General features: G+C 41.7%; 1 protein-coding gene and 1 long non-coding RNA gene across 14 annotated transcripts in view; one reads left to right on the plus strand and one right to left on the minus strand.

Annotated features, from left to right (window-relative positions):
- Nucleotides 1-18,605, plus strand: part of BCAS1 (brain enriched myelin associated protein 1) — a 38,039-nt gene extending 19,434 nt beyond the window's left edge. For 4 of the 10 annotated variants that reach the window (XM_085519809.1, XM_032448580.2, XM_015882072.3 and 1 more), the window contains 6 exons: nucleotides 1,994-2,029; nucleotides 2,367-2,573; nucleotides 7,563-7,727; nucleotides 10,581-10,646; nucleotides 12,668-12,937; nucleotides 17,676-18,605. In XM_085519809.1, the coding sequence (XP_085375935.1) occupies nucleotides 1,994-2,029; nucleotides 2,367-2,573; nucleotides 7,563-7,727; nucleotides 10,581-10,646; nucleotides 12,668-12,937; nucleotides 17,676-17,750 (819 nt within the window). In that variant the 3' untranslated portion in view covers nucleotides 17,751-18,605. The remainder of the gene's footprint in view (nucleotides 1-1,993; nucleotides 2,030-2,366; nucleotides 2,574-7,562; nucleotides 7,728-10,580; nucleotides 10,647-12,667; nucleotides 12,938-17,675) is intronic. The other 6 variants (XM_085519810.1, XM_032448579.2, XM_085519813.1 and 3 more) reach the window with 2 other exon arrangements.
- LOC146757861 (uncharacterized) lies at nucleotides 991-7,567 on the minus strand. 4 transcript variants are annotated; one of them, XR_014935831.1, is made up of 3 exons: nucleotides 5,451-5,692; nucleotides 3,937-4,060; nucleotides 991-3,341 (listed from the first exon to the last, which is right to left on the minus strand). It is a non-coding gene; the product is annotated as an uncharacterized LOC146757861 (long non-coding RNA). The 4 variants fall into 4 exon arrangements; XR_014935833.1 differs by lacking the exon at nucleotides 5,451-5,692 and adding an exon at nucleotides 7,258-7,567 and having other exon boundaries at nucleotides 991-4,060; XR_014935832.1 differs by lacking the exon at nucleotides 5,451-5,692 and adding an exon at nucleotides 6,558-6,722 and having other exon boundaries at nucleotides 991-4,060.
- Nucleotides 18,606-18,931: the final 326 nt, after the last annotated feature.

Here is an 18,931-nt window from a genome sequence, read left to right on the forward strand (position 1 = left end):
ATAGAGTGGATTTAAGAGCTCAGTCCAACTAAAGTTTAAGGTTGATATTGATGTGCATAAATCGGTGGCTGGAATTGTGATCTGATGAACTGGGACATCCAGTAGATAGGATAGGAGAAATAAGAAATTTCCTTTTGAAAGGAAAGTAACATTTTAAATCATAACATTTGATAATGAATTATTATATTTAGTTTGGATGAGAAAAACCTGGATGTCAATGGCAACTTGAAATAAAGTAGTTGGTAAAGCACACTTCTCATGCAAGTGGTTGTTTTCAGTGGTTTTTAAATGAAAACTAGAATTCTTCATCATCCTCAGTGAAAGGCATTTCTGCTTTTCCCAGAAGAGGTTAACGTGCCATGCTGCTCTGTGGCAGGCGAGCAGGGAGCTGTAGCTGTTTAGCCCAAAGAATGCAGAAGCAGAGACCCTTGGGCTGGGGGAGGAAAGTAATTAATACTTAATGCTTGTTCAAAACACCCACAGGGAATCTGGGGTGAGTAAGGGGCTCTGTGTTCGAGGGTTATATCTGAGCACAGGGCAAAGGGAGATCTTTATTGTATTTGAAACAATTATGTTCTTTTTATTGTGGAGATTAAAACCATCATCCCGTTGTCACTGAAGGGATCTTGCCAGTGCATTAAGACTACAGTTCTTGCCAAATACTTAAACAATTAGGATGTTATTGTATCTATGACAATGATTAATTTTTATTTAACATATTTAAAATGTGAATTTTTCCATCATTAACTGGGGCTCCCACTATGTAAAAAAAGAAGGAATAAACAGGTTTTTTTGTTTGTTTGTTTTAAGGTGCTAAACCTCTTGAAGTATCTCAGTCTTAAGACCTGTTGTCGGGAAAAATGGCTCCTCTTTGCTTTAGGCTTTGATATGATTTCTTATTAAATATCTGGGTCTGGAATTAGAGACATTATCTGGAAGAAAAGCATCACCTCTAATATTTTATGGTAAAAAAAACTTGTCTCATAGAACTTCACTGTTTTATTTACATAATTTTATTTCTGTATAGAAAATATACAGAAAAAAAAAAGCAGGGTATTACTCATTATGTATTAAGAATAAACAAAATGAGCTAAAATGGTGCTATGTTTATCTGAAAGGCTGATAGAAGGAATTCAGATCAGAACACTGACGTGACAGGAAAGCCCTGAAATCCTCACCTTTAAGATATTGTATCCTTGAAATGCCAAATGTACTAACTGGATGGATAAGTCATGGATTGGTTTATTTGAAATGATCATGTTAAGTGTGTAAATATTCATGTTTAATTCTAGGCACTTCACTGGAGAGGGTTAATCCCTTATGTTCAGCATTACTACTAACATCAGCTCGTGGCACTGATGTTACTTTTTATCATTTGCTCTGGCTCTTACTTGTTATAGCTAACAACAAAAAGAAGTTCCTGGCTCCTGCAAACAACCCTCATCAGCTCTCTCTAGAGGTCTGCACACAGGGCAGCACGCTGCAAAACCTGGCTGCTGGGCTGACAATTACCTGGATTTCCTTACCTGAGATCTTTCTACACCCTCCTCCATACAAAAACCTTCCGTTCTGTATCCCAGGGGTCAAAGCCTGCTGCTGGAAGTAGTAGACTTGATTCCAGCTTCCATGTATGTGTGGTAAGTGGCACGGACTGAGCCAGCCATGAAAATCTAATGTCTTAAACCTCTGTGTTGTGTCCTACCTGATGAGATTGGAAATGTACGTTTATTTTAAAAAAAAGCAAGTTGAGGACTGCAAGCACAGCAAGATTAACATGAAATAATTCGGCCCAGGGCTGAGGAGCTGCTGTAGGTGGGACAGGCACGGGCAGTCCCTCCAGGCAGCCTTGCCTCTGTCAGGGATCACATGGTTGCAGGAGCCAGGACTTCCACAAACATTCACTAAAAATACGAGGCATTGTGACAGACAGTTCCTGAGCTGGGTAACTGAGAGCTGACGTTGTCAGACTTGTCTTTGTTTTGTTTCCCTCCAGGCTGCGAAGGAGACCCAACAGACAACTAACACCAAAGTGAGTAGGATGATTCCAGGTATCTGTGTATGAATAATGTAGTCTAAGGGTAATTAATCTCACTGTCATTCTCAGCTTCAAAGACTGTTCAAGGTGTTTTTTGTTTCAATCAGTTAATCCTCTCTGTTAGGAAGGGTGGGTTGCTACGTAATTTGCTTCCTCTGTTTGAGACATCACTTCAAGACAGGGCAAGGCAGCTCATACGCTGCACCTTGCTGCTTTGCACGCCGGTGCAGGGACAGCATGCTGTGCACCAACCTCCTGCACCAGCTGATGCCCAAACACACTGCAGTCAGCTCATCTGTTTCCATCAGCCGATGTGTTTGTTTGTTTCTAGATAACTGAACAGCAGCCCGTCACCTCTGTAAAACCAGACAAAAATGTTCCTTCTGCTCAAGAGCCACAGCCAGCTAAGCAGAACACAAAGGCTCCTGAGCCTGCAGCCCAGCAGCAGGCAGCAGCAGCCACCGAAGCCCCCAGAGAAGCTGCAAAGGAGAAAGGATCATCCACTCCTATGCCACTGAGCAAACTCTTTTGGAAGAAGGTATGTCTGCATTTTAAAGCTGGTCCACCCCACTGCTCACTCATCACCCACATCTGGAGTTACTGTGGAGATTATGGTTACAGTAAAGCAGGCAAATCTGCAAAGCCGAGTAGATCCTGCATGCTAAGTGCATAGGGACACAAATAATATATACAGCTGCAAATGTTTATACAAGCTTTGGGCTGTCACCTGCACACCTTGCCAATAATGGCAATTGGGCTCCTCTGGAAAAATCTTGTCAAACCACAGTTTTTAAAACCTGGCTGTAGTGTTTTTGAATAATAACATTAGTGAAAAAATACCAATCATCAGTTCAACACGAGCACTAAAAATCCCAGAGATAATATTATTTGTCAAGTTATCTCCTTAATAGAGATATAGGTGTAGAAATGTTGTTCTTTTCTGAGAAATTATTTAGTTCTGGTGGGTCTATTCTTACTCAATGGAAAATAAATCATGAGAGTGCATCAGTCTTGAAGTTTGGTGATTGAGGTCAGTTGGTTACAGAAATGCATTTCCCCAGGTTAAATAGCCACTGTGACTTAAATTAGGACTGACTGTTTCCATGATCCTTAGTGCTTTACCAGCTGAAGGCTGCTGCTTTCCTTCTTTGAGAGAAGAGCTGGGTTAAACTTCACTAAAATGTTGGATGTGGGATAACTGCTCTGCTGGGCTTCTGTTCAAGTTCCAATCCCAGAAACGAAATGCTTCCAAATGCACAGATGCAGACTGAGCAGCCAGCCCTGCAGCTTCTGCAGCTGTATTTTCCTGTGGGCAGAGAAACTGGAGATGGTTTGGGTGTTATTTGCAAAAGAAAAGAAAAAGTTTAGATATTTACAGAGTAAACAAGCTTGAACCATTTGTTATTGAGGAACTCATTTCCAGTGGAACTGGGTGAATTGGATAAGTAGAATGACAGGAAACCTGTATGGAGGTGGGGGGAGCATATTTTTACGTAGCCACTATCACTACGGAAATCTTCTCTACAGATGAGTAGTCTGGCTTAGCTGGAAACAAGGCTGGGAAGCAGGATGTATGCTGAGCATCAGGGTGAAATGAGGAGTCCTTCTGGTCAGTGTTTGTGTGCTGCTGCAGCATAAAGCTGAGTAATAAATCTGGTTTGAAGCTCTGTGTTTTCATAATTGAAGTAACAAAGCCCTTTGTATTCAAGAAAGGAAAAACATGGACAGGGATTTTTTTCTTGTAGAAAAACAGGGAAAGAGGTCCTGTGTGGGAGGGATTGGGGAACTCAGAAATCTGGTTGAACTTTAGTAAGATTTCAAAGCCTTATTTAGGAAGATTAGCTCAAACTGATGCAGATATTGTATTCCATATTGTGGTTAAATTAGGCCTACGTAACTACCATGTGGCTTTTTAACTTGTCAACAGTTCTCACAGAAGTTCTGGCATCTTGAGCACCTCAGGGCTGCACACGTCTTGCCAAAATCCTTTCACTTTTCTGCTCATAATGCTGGATCCAGTTTTACCTACATAAAAATAAAGCTGTTTACCTCAATGAATAGAAAACATTGGAGAAAGCACTATAAGCCAGGGCTGGTTTTGGCTGCTACCAAAAACACTAAGAGTGACTTGAATCCTTGTAACAAATATACTGAACTATATTAGTAGATGAAATCTGGCATCGAGCTTTGCAGAATAAGCTTATTTATGCTTAATGTGAGCTTTTTTGATTCTGGAGTCACCCCAAGACCAATTATTTCTTGCAAGTTTTCTGAGGGTAAACTTCTGCAATGGAAAACTGAGTGTGGTCCTTAGGATTTATAAAATAAATAAAACCTGCTTGCTTGAGGTTGAATCCTTTCCTATGAAAGGCTCAAGTTGCATTGCTGGAGTATCTTGGCTGACAGCAATTCTCTCCTTTGAGAGAGAGGTGACCCAATCAGCTTGAGGCTTTAAAAAAAAGGCATAGGTGTATAATGGCCCTTAAAGCAGAGGTTAATCTCAAACTTGGTTTGCTTTGAGGATTCTCTCAGTTTACTTGCAGTGTTTTGTTTTGCTGGGTTTCTTTTTGGCATGCACAGCTCCTTTGCTAGGGCGGAGCGATAATGCTCACAGCTGTTCCATCATTCAGCCTTGTATCGTCCTTTAGAACTAACAAATAGCAACTGCAGCACTCCGAATTCAGACCCAACTTCTCTCCTTCCAGGCAGACTCTCAGATATCCACCTTCTGATGAGCTTTCACTTCAAAGCACAGCTAATGAAGTGACTGTCAGTGTGTTGCAGTTAATGCTGCAGCTCTGGCTAAAAGTGAATGTATTTGTTAGGAAAATAAAAGTCCTCATTCAGCTCTGCAGATTGAAACTGCTTCAGCTCTACTGATTGTTCCATATGAGAATGATAACGAGCATTACTCCACTGTTTGTCATAGAAGCATTTCTAGCAAATGTTAAGGAATATTAAGAGAAAATTACAGATCATAATTTCCCATATCTGTGCTGAAAAGCTGGCTTCAAAACCTTGTTGTTATATGATCAGTGCAAAGAATCACAGCACTTCCTTTACATCAGGTCAAAAGTATGCAAGTAAAGAATGGAGGAAATCTCAGAGCATTAAGACTGCCCTGTGAATTGTCTTTAAAAGCAGATCTATTTAAAGCAAACAAAACAAGCTGGTGCCTTACAAACTGTTGTCGTACAAACACAGAAATATAGTGCTCTTCTTGCTGAGGAGAATTTATGTCCCTCTGATACAAATAGCCAGCAGGTTAGTTATTAAGAGAAGCAGAATGACAGCACTTACTGCTGACCCTGCAATCACACTGTGCCATAGGAAAACAAAGATAAATATTTGGGCAGAGCATGCAAGATTAATGTTAGAACTATTCAGGACTTATCAAGTCCCCACCACAGTTTACCTGCTCTGGACCTGGAACACGTGCCCTGGCAGGCAGGACAGAAAGGGATTGTGGCCCTTTATTGCAAGCTGAAGATCTCAAGATAAATGAACTTCTGCAACAACCTCGTCTGATAGAGCACAGATTAAAATAACTCAGTAGGTAAATGGTTTATCTGCTTCAATCAATAAATCACAATTAAGTGTACTAAAGCTGAGCTCACATTTTCCTGAAGGCTTCTGAGTAATGCACAAGAAATGTACAAAGAGATACCAATTACTTTAAACAAATCCATCTCTCTGGATTGCCAACTCTTAGCTCTCCTCTCTTTTAAATAGGCAGTGCTTCTCAGTTTGGCGTTTCCCCCAGGGTACATTTGTTAGTAGTGACACTGATGCCATTGCACAGATGTAGCTTGAGAGACAAAACTCATCTGGGTTGCAGCTGTAACAGAATAACAGTAATATGATCCCAAACCACAGTCACTGAGTGATGGGCTCCCAGAAGCCAAGCTGCTGCTTTATTGAGCCACTCCTCCAACTCATGCAATGAACTGTTTTCTTCAAGGAGATAGATGGTGAATTGACTTTATGTGAAGGAGACAGAAGTATGAACTAAAATTATTAGGTGTTATCTCTGGAATTTTCATAAACATGAATTAAATCTGCAATTCCATGGGAAGGGTGTGTACTGCTGCCATCTCAGGTGGTAGGGGACAAGTGATGTTTATTCCTGCATCATTCCTGTCATCTCCCAGAGTCACCTCATCCATAAAAGAGGAGCCAAAAAACACCAAGAGCAGCTGTCGTGCTGCTCTTCAAGCACATGCTGAGTCCACACCTTGCACGTGGCCTGCAGCCCTGGTCTCCCCAGCTCAGAGTATATCATAAAGCTAAAGGCATAACGATGAGAGGGAAGAGGCACATAGATATGGAATGACTTCTGTTAGAAGTATATAAACTACTCATAATTTTTTGGCTCGAAAAAGTTGTCAGAAAGGAATGTGGGAGCAACATGCAGGATGACTGCAGCATGAAATGTGAACAGGAATGGTCAGCTGTTATTGCTCAGACTAAAAGCAGCAGAGTATCAAATGGAAGCGTTTGATGAGAAAAAGAAAGTACTTACCAAACAGCACATACTTCAGCTGCAGAATTTTTGCCCTGGGATGCTGCTTGGTGTCAGGAGTCTACATCAACTCTAAGTGTTCAGCTGAGTTTGTGTAGGAAAAGTCCATCAGGGACTATTAAACCAGACATACAACGTGGCAATCAGTGAGTGTAAGAGGGCAGCAGTGCTGAAAGCTGTTGCTGTATGAGGCTTCCGTTTATGGTCAGAGATGGTATCTGGTGCTGCAGTGCATCTTTGGTCTTATTGTCTAAATTGTTCTCATGTTCTGCATGTGGCTGAAATTACTTTTAGTAAAAAGACTGTGAGAACTCTTTAAATGTGAGTTCCTGTATGTTAAAGTTATCAAATACAAATTATTCTGCTTTACTTACAGCAGTTGTTTCCTTTTGCTGTCAGCATGCATTTCAGCTGTAACTGCTATCTGTTTTACCAGAAACCTGTGTTTAAAATGGCAATGATGAGAGTAACTGCTTTTGTTTGATTTGGTATTGAAGGCTGAAGTGTAACTTATGCCGTGTTTATAGCTTTGTGTGCCTTTATGCAAAAGGTACAGAATGGCCAAGTGCTGTCTCCAGTTCAGATTACCTGGTTATTAGTATAATAGCTTCTCTATGGCAGAAAGGAAGACGGTTCTTCATACAATTATGGTAGAATGGGAATTAATTAGTGGTTCTTGGCATGGGAGAATGTTACTTACCAGGGCATTTGCTGAAGGCAGAAGAATCAGCTGTGTATGGAACTGCTCATTTTTACTGCTTCTAGCAAGTGTCACCTGCTCACATTGCATCCTCCTGGAAGTAATTTCATTTACATTTTCTGTTTGAACTGCAGCTGAAGATAAATTCCTTTGTTTAGGAGCAGGTACCACCACTGTTTCCTTTGTAACTGGCTTGTTTGCTTGTTTGTTCATTTTGCTAAACCCAGAATTACCGATTATTCACTCATTAACCTGTATTTATTTTTTTCCCTGCATTCTTAATGTCTGCTCAAAACAACCCTTAGAACGCATCGGAAGAAGCGGAGGTTGCTCACAATGAGAAAGCAGATGCATCTTTAGAAGCTGTAACTCCGGACAAAGATGAGAGGAGCCCAGAAGTGCTGGAAGTGAAACCTAGAAGAGAAGAAAGCAAAACCCCTAAAGCAAACCTGAGGAAGTTCTTTAAGCTGGTAAGCAGAGCGCTTCGATCCACAAGCTGAGTGCTCTAACTCCTAGAGCCCCCTGCCGACCTGCGATAATGCTGAGCCCAGGCTCGTGCTGCAGCTCCTCCTGGCGGCGACCAGCTTTATTTTCAAGCACCTACACGGTGTGGGAATCAAAATAGCTTATACATCAAAAAATGACTTTTTTCCCCCCCCTTCTTATGATGCCATATAATGGCCCAAGTTTTCCAAATGATCACAGCTATGAATAGTCACATTGTTAAACATTAAAATGAATGAGTCAGACCCCAGGATAAAAAAGCTACACTCCAAATCTCTCCCCACCCCCTGAATTTTGCAATGTTTGGTTTTATGGGCTTTGATAGCTGCAGCCCGACTCATGGTAGGTGCCTTTACTTTATTTCTTCTGGTGTTACTTTGCTATACAGCCAGTCTGGTGGACTGGAGTATCTAAACCATGATAGGATCAGGCAAGGCACTGTAGACCCAACAGGCCTTTGGTTGTGAAGGTCACTAAGAATTTGTCTGTTAGGAATAAGGAGAATGTATCCAACACTGAAGTCTGAGACAACTGTGACTTCAAGCCATACAACCCTACCAAAAAAATAAAAAGCACTGCTTGAAAATAAAGCTGTGCTCCACGCCCATCTTAGTCACTATGGAAAAAAACAGCTGTTAAAAGAGCAGAGGGTTAATCCACAGTTTGGCCTGGACAGACAGAAGTAGAATGTAGACAGACCTTCAGACAAGTGGTTTTGTGGGTTTTTGAAACACTTCGTATTCATCTGCTCTACTTTTGGCCACCAATTTCCAACCAGACCCTGAGTATTGAATATATTTTTTGCCCTTTGATGTGTGTCCCGAGCAGTTTCCTTTGAATAACTCTTGGGTTGCTGGATAACTGCCATGCTGTTGCACAGAATCCAAGCCATGTAGCTGTCATGCAGCTTTGTGCTGTCTAACACACACCAAGTAGTGTTTTCTGATACAAAATCCCCCTTTTCTGTTATCTAAATGGGCCGCGTCTACACAAATACAAAATCCAGGGCTGCTAATTGGAATTCACTTGTTTCTCATTAATCAAATCAAATACCTGACTTACCACATACAGGATATACCTAACATGGTCCAGGTGTTTCAGTAGCAATGGTGACATGTGAACCATTCCCGCATATGCCCCGCAGAAGCAATGAGTAGAGGTGAGCAGTCCTAGAGTCCCTTTGGATCTAGACAACATCAGATGATTTGAGCCTTTAAAATTCCTGTGTTCTTGGTGCTTATGCACAGGAATGCAAGTTTATGTAAAATAAATCTTTTCTAAATATCTCTTTTGTGGAGATAATAGAGCACAAAAAATCATTCTTTGATCCAAATGAGCAGGATTGCTGACTGTAAACTGGGAGTGAAAGCCCTTGTCCTTAGCCAGGAAGATGCTGAGCAAAACAGGTGGTCTGAAAATGCCCTGAGTGTGGCCTGTAAATAAAACAACCCATTTCTGGACTAAAAAGATGCTCTTAGGCAGACTAAGTAACTAGCAAAGCTTTCCAAACTGTATCTGCAATGGTAGGACTTATTCTGCAGCAGCTGTGCAATGCTGCTGCCCCATAGAGATAAATATTTACATGATTAATTGTAGCTTGAACCAAGTTGTCTCATCCTAGTTTTCCAATATTATTTACAAAAACGGGTTTACTGCTTGTCACAACCTGCTCCCATCTAAAGACATGATGGCATGGATGTGCAAGGGGCTGAGCAGGGGCACACTCTGGGAGGAAGATTTCCCCTGTGGTCTGTGGCAATTAATTAATTGCTGTGGAGCAGTTCAGCTTTCTCTCATGCTGCTGCTGCTACATGTTGATTTTTCTGTGGCTTCATGGGAAAATCAGAGTCTGAAACAAGTCCTTGCAATAACAGCATGCATAGGATCAAGCAGATAACATGTTTCAAGTAACAAATCCACAAGCTGCATAAAACCACAAATCGTCCAGTTCTATCTTTAGAACAAAGGTCACATCCTCTCATTGTTTTCACTGATCGTATGCAATGAAAAATGACGTTTAAATTTGGGCACGTTGAAATTCTGGAGTTTACTTTATGCTTTGCTGCTGAGCTCTGTGGCTTATGTGGTACTGCAGGGAATACCACGCTGAACCCTCTAACGTGCTTCTTCATTTAGCGCGTACATACAGTTTCTTTATATTACTAATTGTAACTAAGTGTTAATGATCAAAACCTTGTAATGTTGACTTCTTGAGCTGTTTTTGCCAAGCAGTGATTTTCTGTATCATAAATAATTCAGATGCTTTAAGGTCACTGTGAGTGAGCTGCATGTGTCGCCTGGCAGCCCACTGTGCTGCACTGGGATGGGAAGGTGGGCACCCAGAGGGGCTGTTAGGCAGCTGCATATGGAGAGAGGGCATAAACTGACAGGCAAAAGTGGGAAAATGAATTCTGATGGAAAATATATATATGTATAGAAATGTATCTGTACAGCTGAGAGGGTTTTAATTATTCACGGAGTATGCTCTTAGTGTGATGGTTCAATAGAAAGGAAGGCACGCTGGATGTTGTAAGACAGGTTTGTCTCTGGAAAGCAAGCAGAATCTCTTTCCTAGAACACCACAGGGCAATGGGTTGATAGTGGGTTGATAGCACTGCCCTGTTTACTGGCCATGATCTCTGGTCCACTGAGACCTCACTGGAATTTCTTACTGCTTCATGGGAGAATTGCCTTGCAATTCTGAAACTGGAAAATGTCCTTAAACCAAACCTTGCACTGTTCCATGTCGATGTTTTCATGTTATTGACCGCTGCAGAGCAGAGCCCGGTCAGAAGCGCGGTAACGCTGTGTTGTTTCAGTCAGGTCGGGGCAGTGGAGGGTTGACCCCCCCAGCAGAGGAGATTGTACCCAGCCCTGACCACCAAGTAAGTGCCTGCAGGTGTTCTCTGTTGGTGGAGGGTCGCTTTCACCTACTGCCATCCAGCTTTAGCTTCTCCAATGGAACAGACACTGACACAACACTGCTATGTGCTCACCAACTTTCTTGTATTGCCTCATTTCATTTCTTTCCTCTCCTGCTAGTTATGTTGTGCACATACCTTGGTTTAGCCAGCAAAGCTAAATGCAGACAGCCAGGATGATTTTGACTTTGCTAATTTATATTGCAGAGGAAAGGATCATTTAGGTGGGAGCTCCCATAGAAGAGGGAAAAAGGAGAGAATGAAAAGTGCTCACTACAATTTACCAACAGATATTTTTCTATCTGTTTTATTCTTTTATTGTGTTTGTGCCATTAAAACTGGGAGTTGAAATATGAACTTTAGATTATATGCTTTATAGCTTTAAAAACGCCTAAAAAAACCCCAAACCCATATTTTAATTAGGAATGCAAATACTGTTATCTTTTCCAAGAGGCACAGCTTCAGGTTGGGACATCCAGGATAATCACCCCCCAGCAGCTAAAAGCTACAGTCCTGGATCTGTTCTTTAGTATTCCATTACTTCAATTAGCATCCAGTTCAAATTGTTTTGAACAACTTCTTTGTTCTGCTGCCTTTCTTATTCGTGCTGCTAGGAATTAAGGCACAAGGAGGGCTGCTGCTGCTGCTGCTGACTTTCCCCTTTATTAGAATTTCTGCCAAATAATCTCCTGCAATGTTGCCAAAGTGCTTCTGGGACGCTGTGATTCTTCTATTTTCCTCACTGCGGTTCTGTACCCTACCAAAATGCTTTGCAGTGCATTGCAGTGCTCACCCAATGTCTGCTGAAATTTATGGGGTATTTCTTTCTCATTTAAAAAGCAGCCTTGGATTAAGGCCTCCTGCAGTGCCATGGGGAAACCACTGTCCTGTTAATCTCTCTCTCTTTTTTTTTTTTCTTTCAGTGGCAATGTTAAAGCTGAGAGAGTAAAAGCAATCTGTCAGGTGCAGATCAGCCTGTAGAATAAGAAACATTAGCATGTTTCATTATTCATAGGTTTCACTTTGTATTTCCTGAGCTGCTCCCGTCAATATAAAATATGCCAATTTCCTGCCTTTCAAGGTTAATATGAAACACCTCAAAGAGATTATCTGATAGAATATTTTTTCTTATTTTGCCTGGAAAATACATTGTGAATATTTTTTTAGTGTTTTTTTTTTTTTTTGGGGGGGGGGAGAGGGGCAGACATCAAAGGCCCAGACCTGCTCACAGAAATAACCCTGTTGCACCCAATTTGCATTGAGCTGCAATACTGCAAATCTCAGGCATCAGCGCAATTAAATGTGTGGAGTGGAAGACTCAGCTCTAATTTTACACAGAGTAAACTCACAGACTTCATGGAGTGTTGACAAAGGCTGGAAGTTCTTCTGCCACCTTTGAACTCCGATATATCCATCTCATAGGTGTGTTTTGTGTGCTGTGGTTATTTTTGAACTGAATGTGCACATCTGCAATTGCACTGAAGATCCACCTGTTTTCCAGTCAGCTTCAAGCACATCCCATATTTTTCTGAGTTTCAGAATCTTTGCCTTCACTATAATTAAGTGCGCTGACATTGTTGTCTTTGGATTGTTACCTCCTCTTCTTTTGCACTTGTGGGTGGCATTTTCAATGTGGTCTTTCATAGCCATGCCTGGTTTTTAGTTTCTGATGCAGCGTTGCAGTTTTGTGGAGATGCTCTGTGCATCTGTGTGTGTGATCCCTGACTCCTAACACAGCTGGAGCACTGATGTACATGTCAGTAAGGCTGGGCAGCAATGGCCTGATCCTGCCATCTTGGCTCAGGTCAGTCAGCTCCCTGCGTCAAGGCTGCAGGAGTCACTCTTGAGCTCTGGAAATGGACACCTGTTGGATAGCAGGATTTCTCCTTGCCAGGTGGCCTTTCATGTTTAAACATACTTATGGATCGCTTTCCAAAATGTTTACTTTTCCCACTAAAAATAACCATTCTTTGAAACTGCTTTAGACGTTAAACTCCACAGAGAGGCCAGTTGCCACAGCTGAAAGTGAACCAGTGGGCCAAAAAAGCAAGGAGAGTTCCAAAGACAAGAAGCCGCCAGCGGAGCTGAGCAAGCAGAAGGGCAGCAAGCAGGAAATCCGAGAGCAGCCAGACTGCAGGGAGCAGCACGCAGCTGAGACCGACTCCATCCAGAGCGGAGGGGACACTGCCAAGGAACCCACCTCCTTCAAGAGGATGGAGAAGAGGCAGTCGTTGGGAGGCTTTTTTAAAGGCTTTGTATGTTCTGTTGATCCTATCTTTTTAAGTTATTTATTTCTTAACTAATTTGAACTCCCAACCTGCAAGCTGTTAACCCTGTGAGATTTGTGCTCTGGTGCACAGTACGTCCATGTCAGGAGTGTCACTTTGTAAGAAGCTTGCAGGACTAGAGCTAAAATGCAATGTGTTGGTTAAGGGCAAGAAAACTTGGGCTTCAGGGTAGTGATTTTCAGGTACAGTGCACAGTGGGACAGCCATAATTGCTCCCACACCCCTGCTTCACAGGTTCATGCCTTGGCCATGGGGATGACTCAACTGCTCCTGTAGCAGGTGCTGAACCACCTACAAATTATAGTGTATACATGAAGGAAAAGTGAGGGTGGTGTCTGTTTGCCAAGGCATGCTTCCTTCACAGTGGTAGCTCAGCTGCTGCTCTGGAGCAGATGGTGCATCCCTGCAAGGAGCAATGGACCGAACTCCAGGAGAAAATCATGGCATTCCTCTTGCTGGTTGGAAACCAGCGCAGATGTCATGAGATAAGCTCCAAGAATTAGTAATCAACCACAGACTAGCAAATGAAAAATTACACATGCTATTTTTTCCTCTCCTTTTGTCAAAATGTACTGTAAAATTGATATGCCCCCCTTCACTGAAACCTTAAATGTAGATGTGAAAGAATTCAGGACACTAAAAATCTGAGTTTCTGTAAGGCTTGCTATTACTCATGCAACAAAAATGCTTCCTCAGAGCACTAAGTGCATGGATTTCTTTTCTCCTGTCTGCATTCAGGGTGCAGGATAGACCTGGAACTGCCTCTGGAACCTCTCTGTAAGAGTGCAGATTTCCATTACTTTTGATAGATCATTTGCAAGGAAGCATTTTGCATCTTTCCTCATGTTGCCACAGTGAGTCTGGAGTTATGGGATCACTGTTAGCATCCTTTGGAATACTTGAGCTACATCACAAAGCTCGAGTGATGCAAAGAATGTGAACTGATTGAACAACGTTACCTGCCATGATTCCTAGTGAATCTGGTTTCTCTTGAGAGATGATCAGCTTTTATCCCTTCCTCACTACTCTGCTTCTAAGCGTGTCACAAAAGAGAAGGACAGCCAAGAAACCCTCCAGGTCTGAAAGAAAGGTCAAGCAATATGGAGTGAAATGGTAGCATGGATCTGAAAATGAGCCCCATTAGGACTTGGAGTTTTGCAGTCAGGCTGCCCTGCAGACCAGCATGACTCATTCTGAGGCAGATGTTTTTCCACATCATAAGAAGTGTTTAATTTGCACACATTTCACTGAATTACTCTCTATCCCAGAGAAGGTGATTTGCATTACCAAAATAGTTAAATATTGGTTGGGGCATTAAGAACCAAGTATACTGACAACTTCCTTCCAGCAATGAATCTGGGAGTTCTGTCAATCACAGCCCTTAAATGACTCTGAAGTTCTGTTTCTCTGGCATAAGGTTATCTGGAAATGAGGCAAATGTTAACCACCCCTGTTGTTATATGGACATGCTGAGGTTTGTGGTTTATTCCTAGTCTGGAGACTTGTTGAAATGAGGTAATGCCAGCTCTCCTTTGTTGTGACTTTTCCTGCATGTGTGAGGAAGGTTTTTGTGTTGCCAACTGTGCTTTGTTTAGTGACATTCATAGATACTGTATCCAAAATATTGCATAGAGCTTAACAATAGATACAAATTTAGACTTATTCCAGACAGAGAGATAGCAGGAGCTGTAAGCTCATGCTTTTAAGTGCAAGGCCATGAAAGATTCAGAGGTGCAGGAAAAGTAGCTGTGATACAGGGGAAAGAAAAGCTTTTTGATGAAGCGAGGAGGTTGTGTACAGGTAAAAGGACCATTCAAGGGGAAAAAAAGTATGCAGAGCAAACATAGAGGAAGTAGAAGTGTTCAGTGAGATTTCTGCTTGCTCCAGCAGTAAGCTGCACAGCTTGGCTATGGAGCCAGTCCGTCTGCTCTTGCAGCTATAGAGGGTAACATTTCTCTAACTTCCCTCTGCCATTAACAAGGCATAACACTTTCTAAGATGTTTGGTTTTTAGTGTGTTTTTTGTTTGTCTGTTTGTTTTAATAACTATATAACCCATTTGGTGAGTTCTTTGTGTTTTTGAGGGTGGAAGAAGTTCTGTGTATGGAAAATATCCCCCACAAACCAAAGCCAGACGTTTCTTTTGCAGATAACAGCACAGATCTCTGGTAACAAATCAGAAAAAAAAACCACTAAGCTTCATGCTGATGAAACAGAAGCACACAAAGAAAGAGATCCAGGAGGCCTCGCTTGCATAACCCGTGGCCATGGAGCTCCTCCTGAACTCTGGCAAGCTATTTCCATCGCAGCTATTTTAGCACCACTTTCTCCTCAATGTATTGATTCCTCTGGGAAAGGGCACAGAGTGAGAGGATGTCATAGCCCTGGAATGCAGCTGATGGAGATGCTTCAGTTCAAACATCTGCTCCCACTTGGGCTGAAAAACACAGAAATTTTTAATACAAATGAAGCCAGTTATGCAGGCAAACAATATTAGGGGTTGGCTGCATGATTTTGGCACAGACCTTAAGGTCTGATGTCTGCTCTTATGGCTGAACAGACGGATTTCTAAGCTATGTGAAATACAAAGGCATTCAGTGAGAGTTAGAAAAGTGAGATTTGATAATAAAAGAACAAATAGTTACATTGTTTTCTGAGCTGGAATAACTCGTACTGAGGTTATCAGAAGATGGGAGTGCTCAACACATGGGAAATGTTCTGACCTATTCAGGTCTGACATGAACTTCTGACCAAAAAAACCTCCATCACTGTGACATTCCTGGGTGTGCCCTTGGAGGTGCTCTGCCCAAAGAGTGTTCCAGACAAGCTGTCACAAATGCAGACAACTTTCACTGCACGGAAAAGGGACACGCAGAGTAATTGAGAGCAAGACATGGGCAGTAATACCTGTGCTTAAGAATCTGATGGCAGAGCTGGAATTTGGCCGTTAAAAGGGCAGGAACAAGGTTCTTTATTTTATGTGGTGCTTGGAAATTCCAGTTTAACAGGAATCATCAGCCCTCTCCCTCACAGCTTCCTGCTTTACTCAGCAATCACCTTGAAAATGGGTGCAGCAGGGAGACTTGTGTTGGCAAATAATGTGAGACACTTCTGCAAATGTGCTAAATGAGTCAAAACGGGGATTATCTGAAATGAGCTTTACCTCCCCTACTCCTTCCTCCACCCAATCTACATCATTTACAGGAAGGACAGCAAATACCATCATCTTGTTTTGTAGATCAGCATAGAAATGTTTCAGTATCTTCATGTTTTGGATGGAATAGCTGCAGTTGACAGACTCAAAGTGAGCCTTATAGGGGAGGAAATCTAACTTGAGCAAATTTTAAGGTTTGTTGGACAAACCCTAACGATACAAACAAATCATATTCATCCAACAAATGATATTCAGCTTTGTGTGACACACATTACAGCCTGAGACTTTTTTAAAGTGTCTTTTATTTGTTGCAGTGACAAAATCATAATCATTCTGTTCTAACATCTTCCAAATGATGCCAGAACTAGAAACAAACCCTCTGCAAGAAATGATGTTTCGCCCAGCCACCCCAGTACAAGACTTCAGTTCTGCTCAGGCAGGGGACGTTTTCAGTCTGTTATGATTGTTGTCTGTTCTTTATACTTAGATTTTCAAAGGTGAAAGGCTGAAGGGATATCAGTGCAGTGAGGTCTAGTCACTCTAAAAAAAAAACACTGATCTTACTTCTCTGAATGGAATGAGGAAGTTGAGGTCTTTCTCTCCCCATTTGACACAGAATAGTCCCATGGTGTCTCAAAGTGATGTGGCAGGTTCCAGAGTGAAGCGTGCTGTGTGAAAGGACAATCTCATATATGATTCTGCACATTTTGTATTGTAGGGAAAGCACATAGCCCCACTTAGCACTGTCACTGTGTTCTTCTGCTCAGCCTGCAAAGATTTAGGCATGGGGCTACAAACAGGTTTGGCATCCATACACACTGTTAACAGCCATCTCTTAGTGTCTGTGGATCCATATTGCTGCTGTGTTCTCAAGTTTCAATGGCTTCAAAGCCAGTAAAATCAGGTCAAGATAGCTTAAACTAGAGCCAAGTTTCTATTAATTACTGGCCAAAAATTTAGTTGGCAGAGCTAGATCTGTGCACTTCCTCATCCTAAACTGGATTAGTGTCTTGAACTGGTTCCAGACCTGGAATTATATGTGTCGCGAAGAAAAGTTTTATCACTCTAACACTGTCAAATATCTGTCATGCATGAAAGTATTTAATGCTCCTTTAACTTAGAGCAGACCAAGCCTGGCTATAATGCGTTATTAATCATGTTTGAGGGGCGCCCAGCACAGCTTCAATGAACCATTTAGGTCAGAGATATTTTAGTGAGAATTGGCCAAAACTGTAATACTGAAAGTAAGAAGAACATGTCTCTGATAGGTTAGTCCTCTCCCTAAGCACAACTGCTTTTTATGCTGATTGGGAAAACTATGTTAAAAATACATTAAAATAATAATTTAAGCAAACTCTCAGGCAGTATTGTTCTGGGACTGTCAGGATGTGTTCATATACAGACTAAGTGAGGGGTAAATTAGGAAAAGAAAAGAGCAGGAATGAGAATGAGTGCATGGTGTCTACTAGCAAAGATTTAACATGTAATCTCTGTCCTAACCTTTCTGAAATAGCAAAACAAAATTCATACATTTCTGTTTCTTATTCCACAGGGTTCCAAAAGGATGTCTGATGCTGAAGTGCAAACAGATCCAGTGTCTATCCTACCTGCTGGGAAATCCAAGTAACGAAGGCACTTGGCTGCAGGAGGATGGGCAGCTCCCTGTGAGCTCACCTGCACTAGAGATGACTCATTATTTTCCTTTACATGGCTGTCATGGAATGCCTGAGGCTCAAGCAAATGTTGGTGTATCATGTAAGGTGTATCATTTGCAGGGTATGTTCTTTAGACGTTAGAAAGAAACTGTAAAGATTATCAAGAATGTGTAGTAGCATATTTAAAGCAAGGTCATTTTTAGTCTGTGGAAGGTAGGGCACGTAAGGTAAGAAAGTGGCAGTGAATTAAATAAATAGCAGAAAAAGTGCACGTGACAAAGGAATGCAGTTCGTGCAGCAAGGTGTGAGCAACAAATCTCAGCTTTAGAGAGCTCTAAATTAGCCAGGAAAAGAAAATCTCCTCTGATAAATGTTATACTTAATTGTAAAAACAACCCAGTCACCCATTGTGGTTTTATATAGCGCTGAAATTAGCCAGCAGCCCTTAGCCCAATAGAATCAGCAGTTCTAAAGTTACGCTTTGTCTTGGTTATTAATGTAAATTAAAAAGCTAAAACGCAAAGGCTTTCCGTGATTGAGGCAACTTCTCTCCTGTCTTGGTGAGGCAGGATAACAAATTTAAAGCTGTTTGAGGTTCTAATGGGAACACACGGGGGCAGCCGCATCCCCACGCTGCCCTAACGCCAGGCTGTACCTCCAATCCTGCTCCTAATGTTTGGCAGATGATAGGAAGAAATACTTAGCCGCTTCCGATATTTGTTTATATTCGTACTTGTAATTAATCCTAATAAAATCGAAGCTGCCCAGGCAGCTCCCTGCTTCATGAGGCTCCTGTAATAACTGTGGTTAATAAATTTTACAGAAAACAGAGGTGTCGGTGCTTTATTCAGCCCTGGGCTCACTCAAACAAGGAACCATAAACCTGATGTTTTAAGGCACATTTGCGTCTGAAAGGTGCAGTACTCTGTTATTAGCTCTTTCTGATTAAATAAAGGAATACTGATCCTTTCAAAAAAATTTAAAAAAAACAATGTACTTCTACCGCTGCATGAGATGTGGGATTTCCTGTGGGTCTCCATTTATGGCATCAAGAGGGAAGAACTGGGATTGTTATATACAACACTGCAACGAAACTAAATGGTTTTAGGCTTTGTCTATGCTGCAGGAGCACGCAGTCTTAATTAAATCGGTG

This window comes from Coturnix japonica, chromosome 19, assembly GCF_054131305.1.
Source record: "Coturnix japonica strain WE chromosome 19, WE-NBRP24, whole genome shotgun sequence".
NCBI classification, from domain to species: Eukaryota; Metazoa; Chordata; class Aves; order Galliformes; family Phasianidae; genus Coturnix; species Coturnix japonica.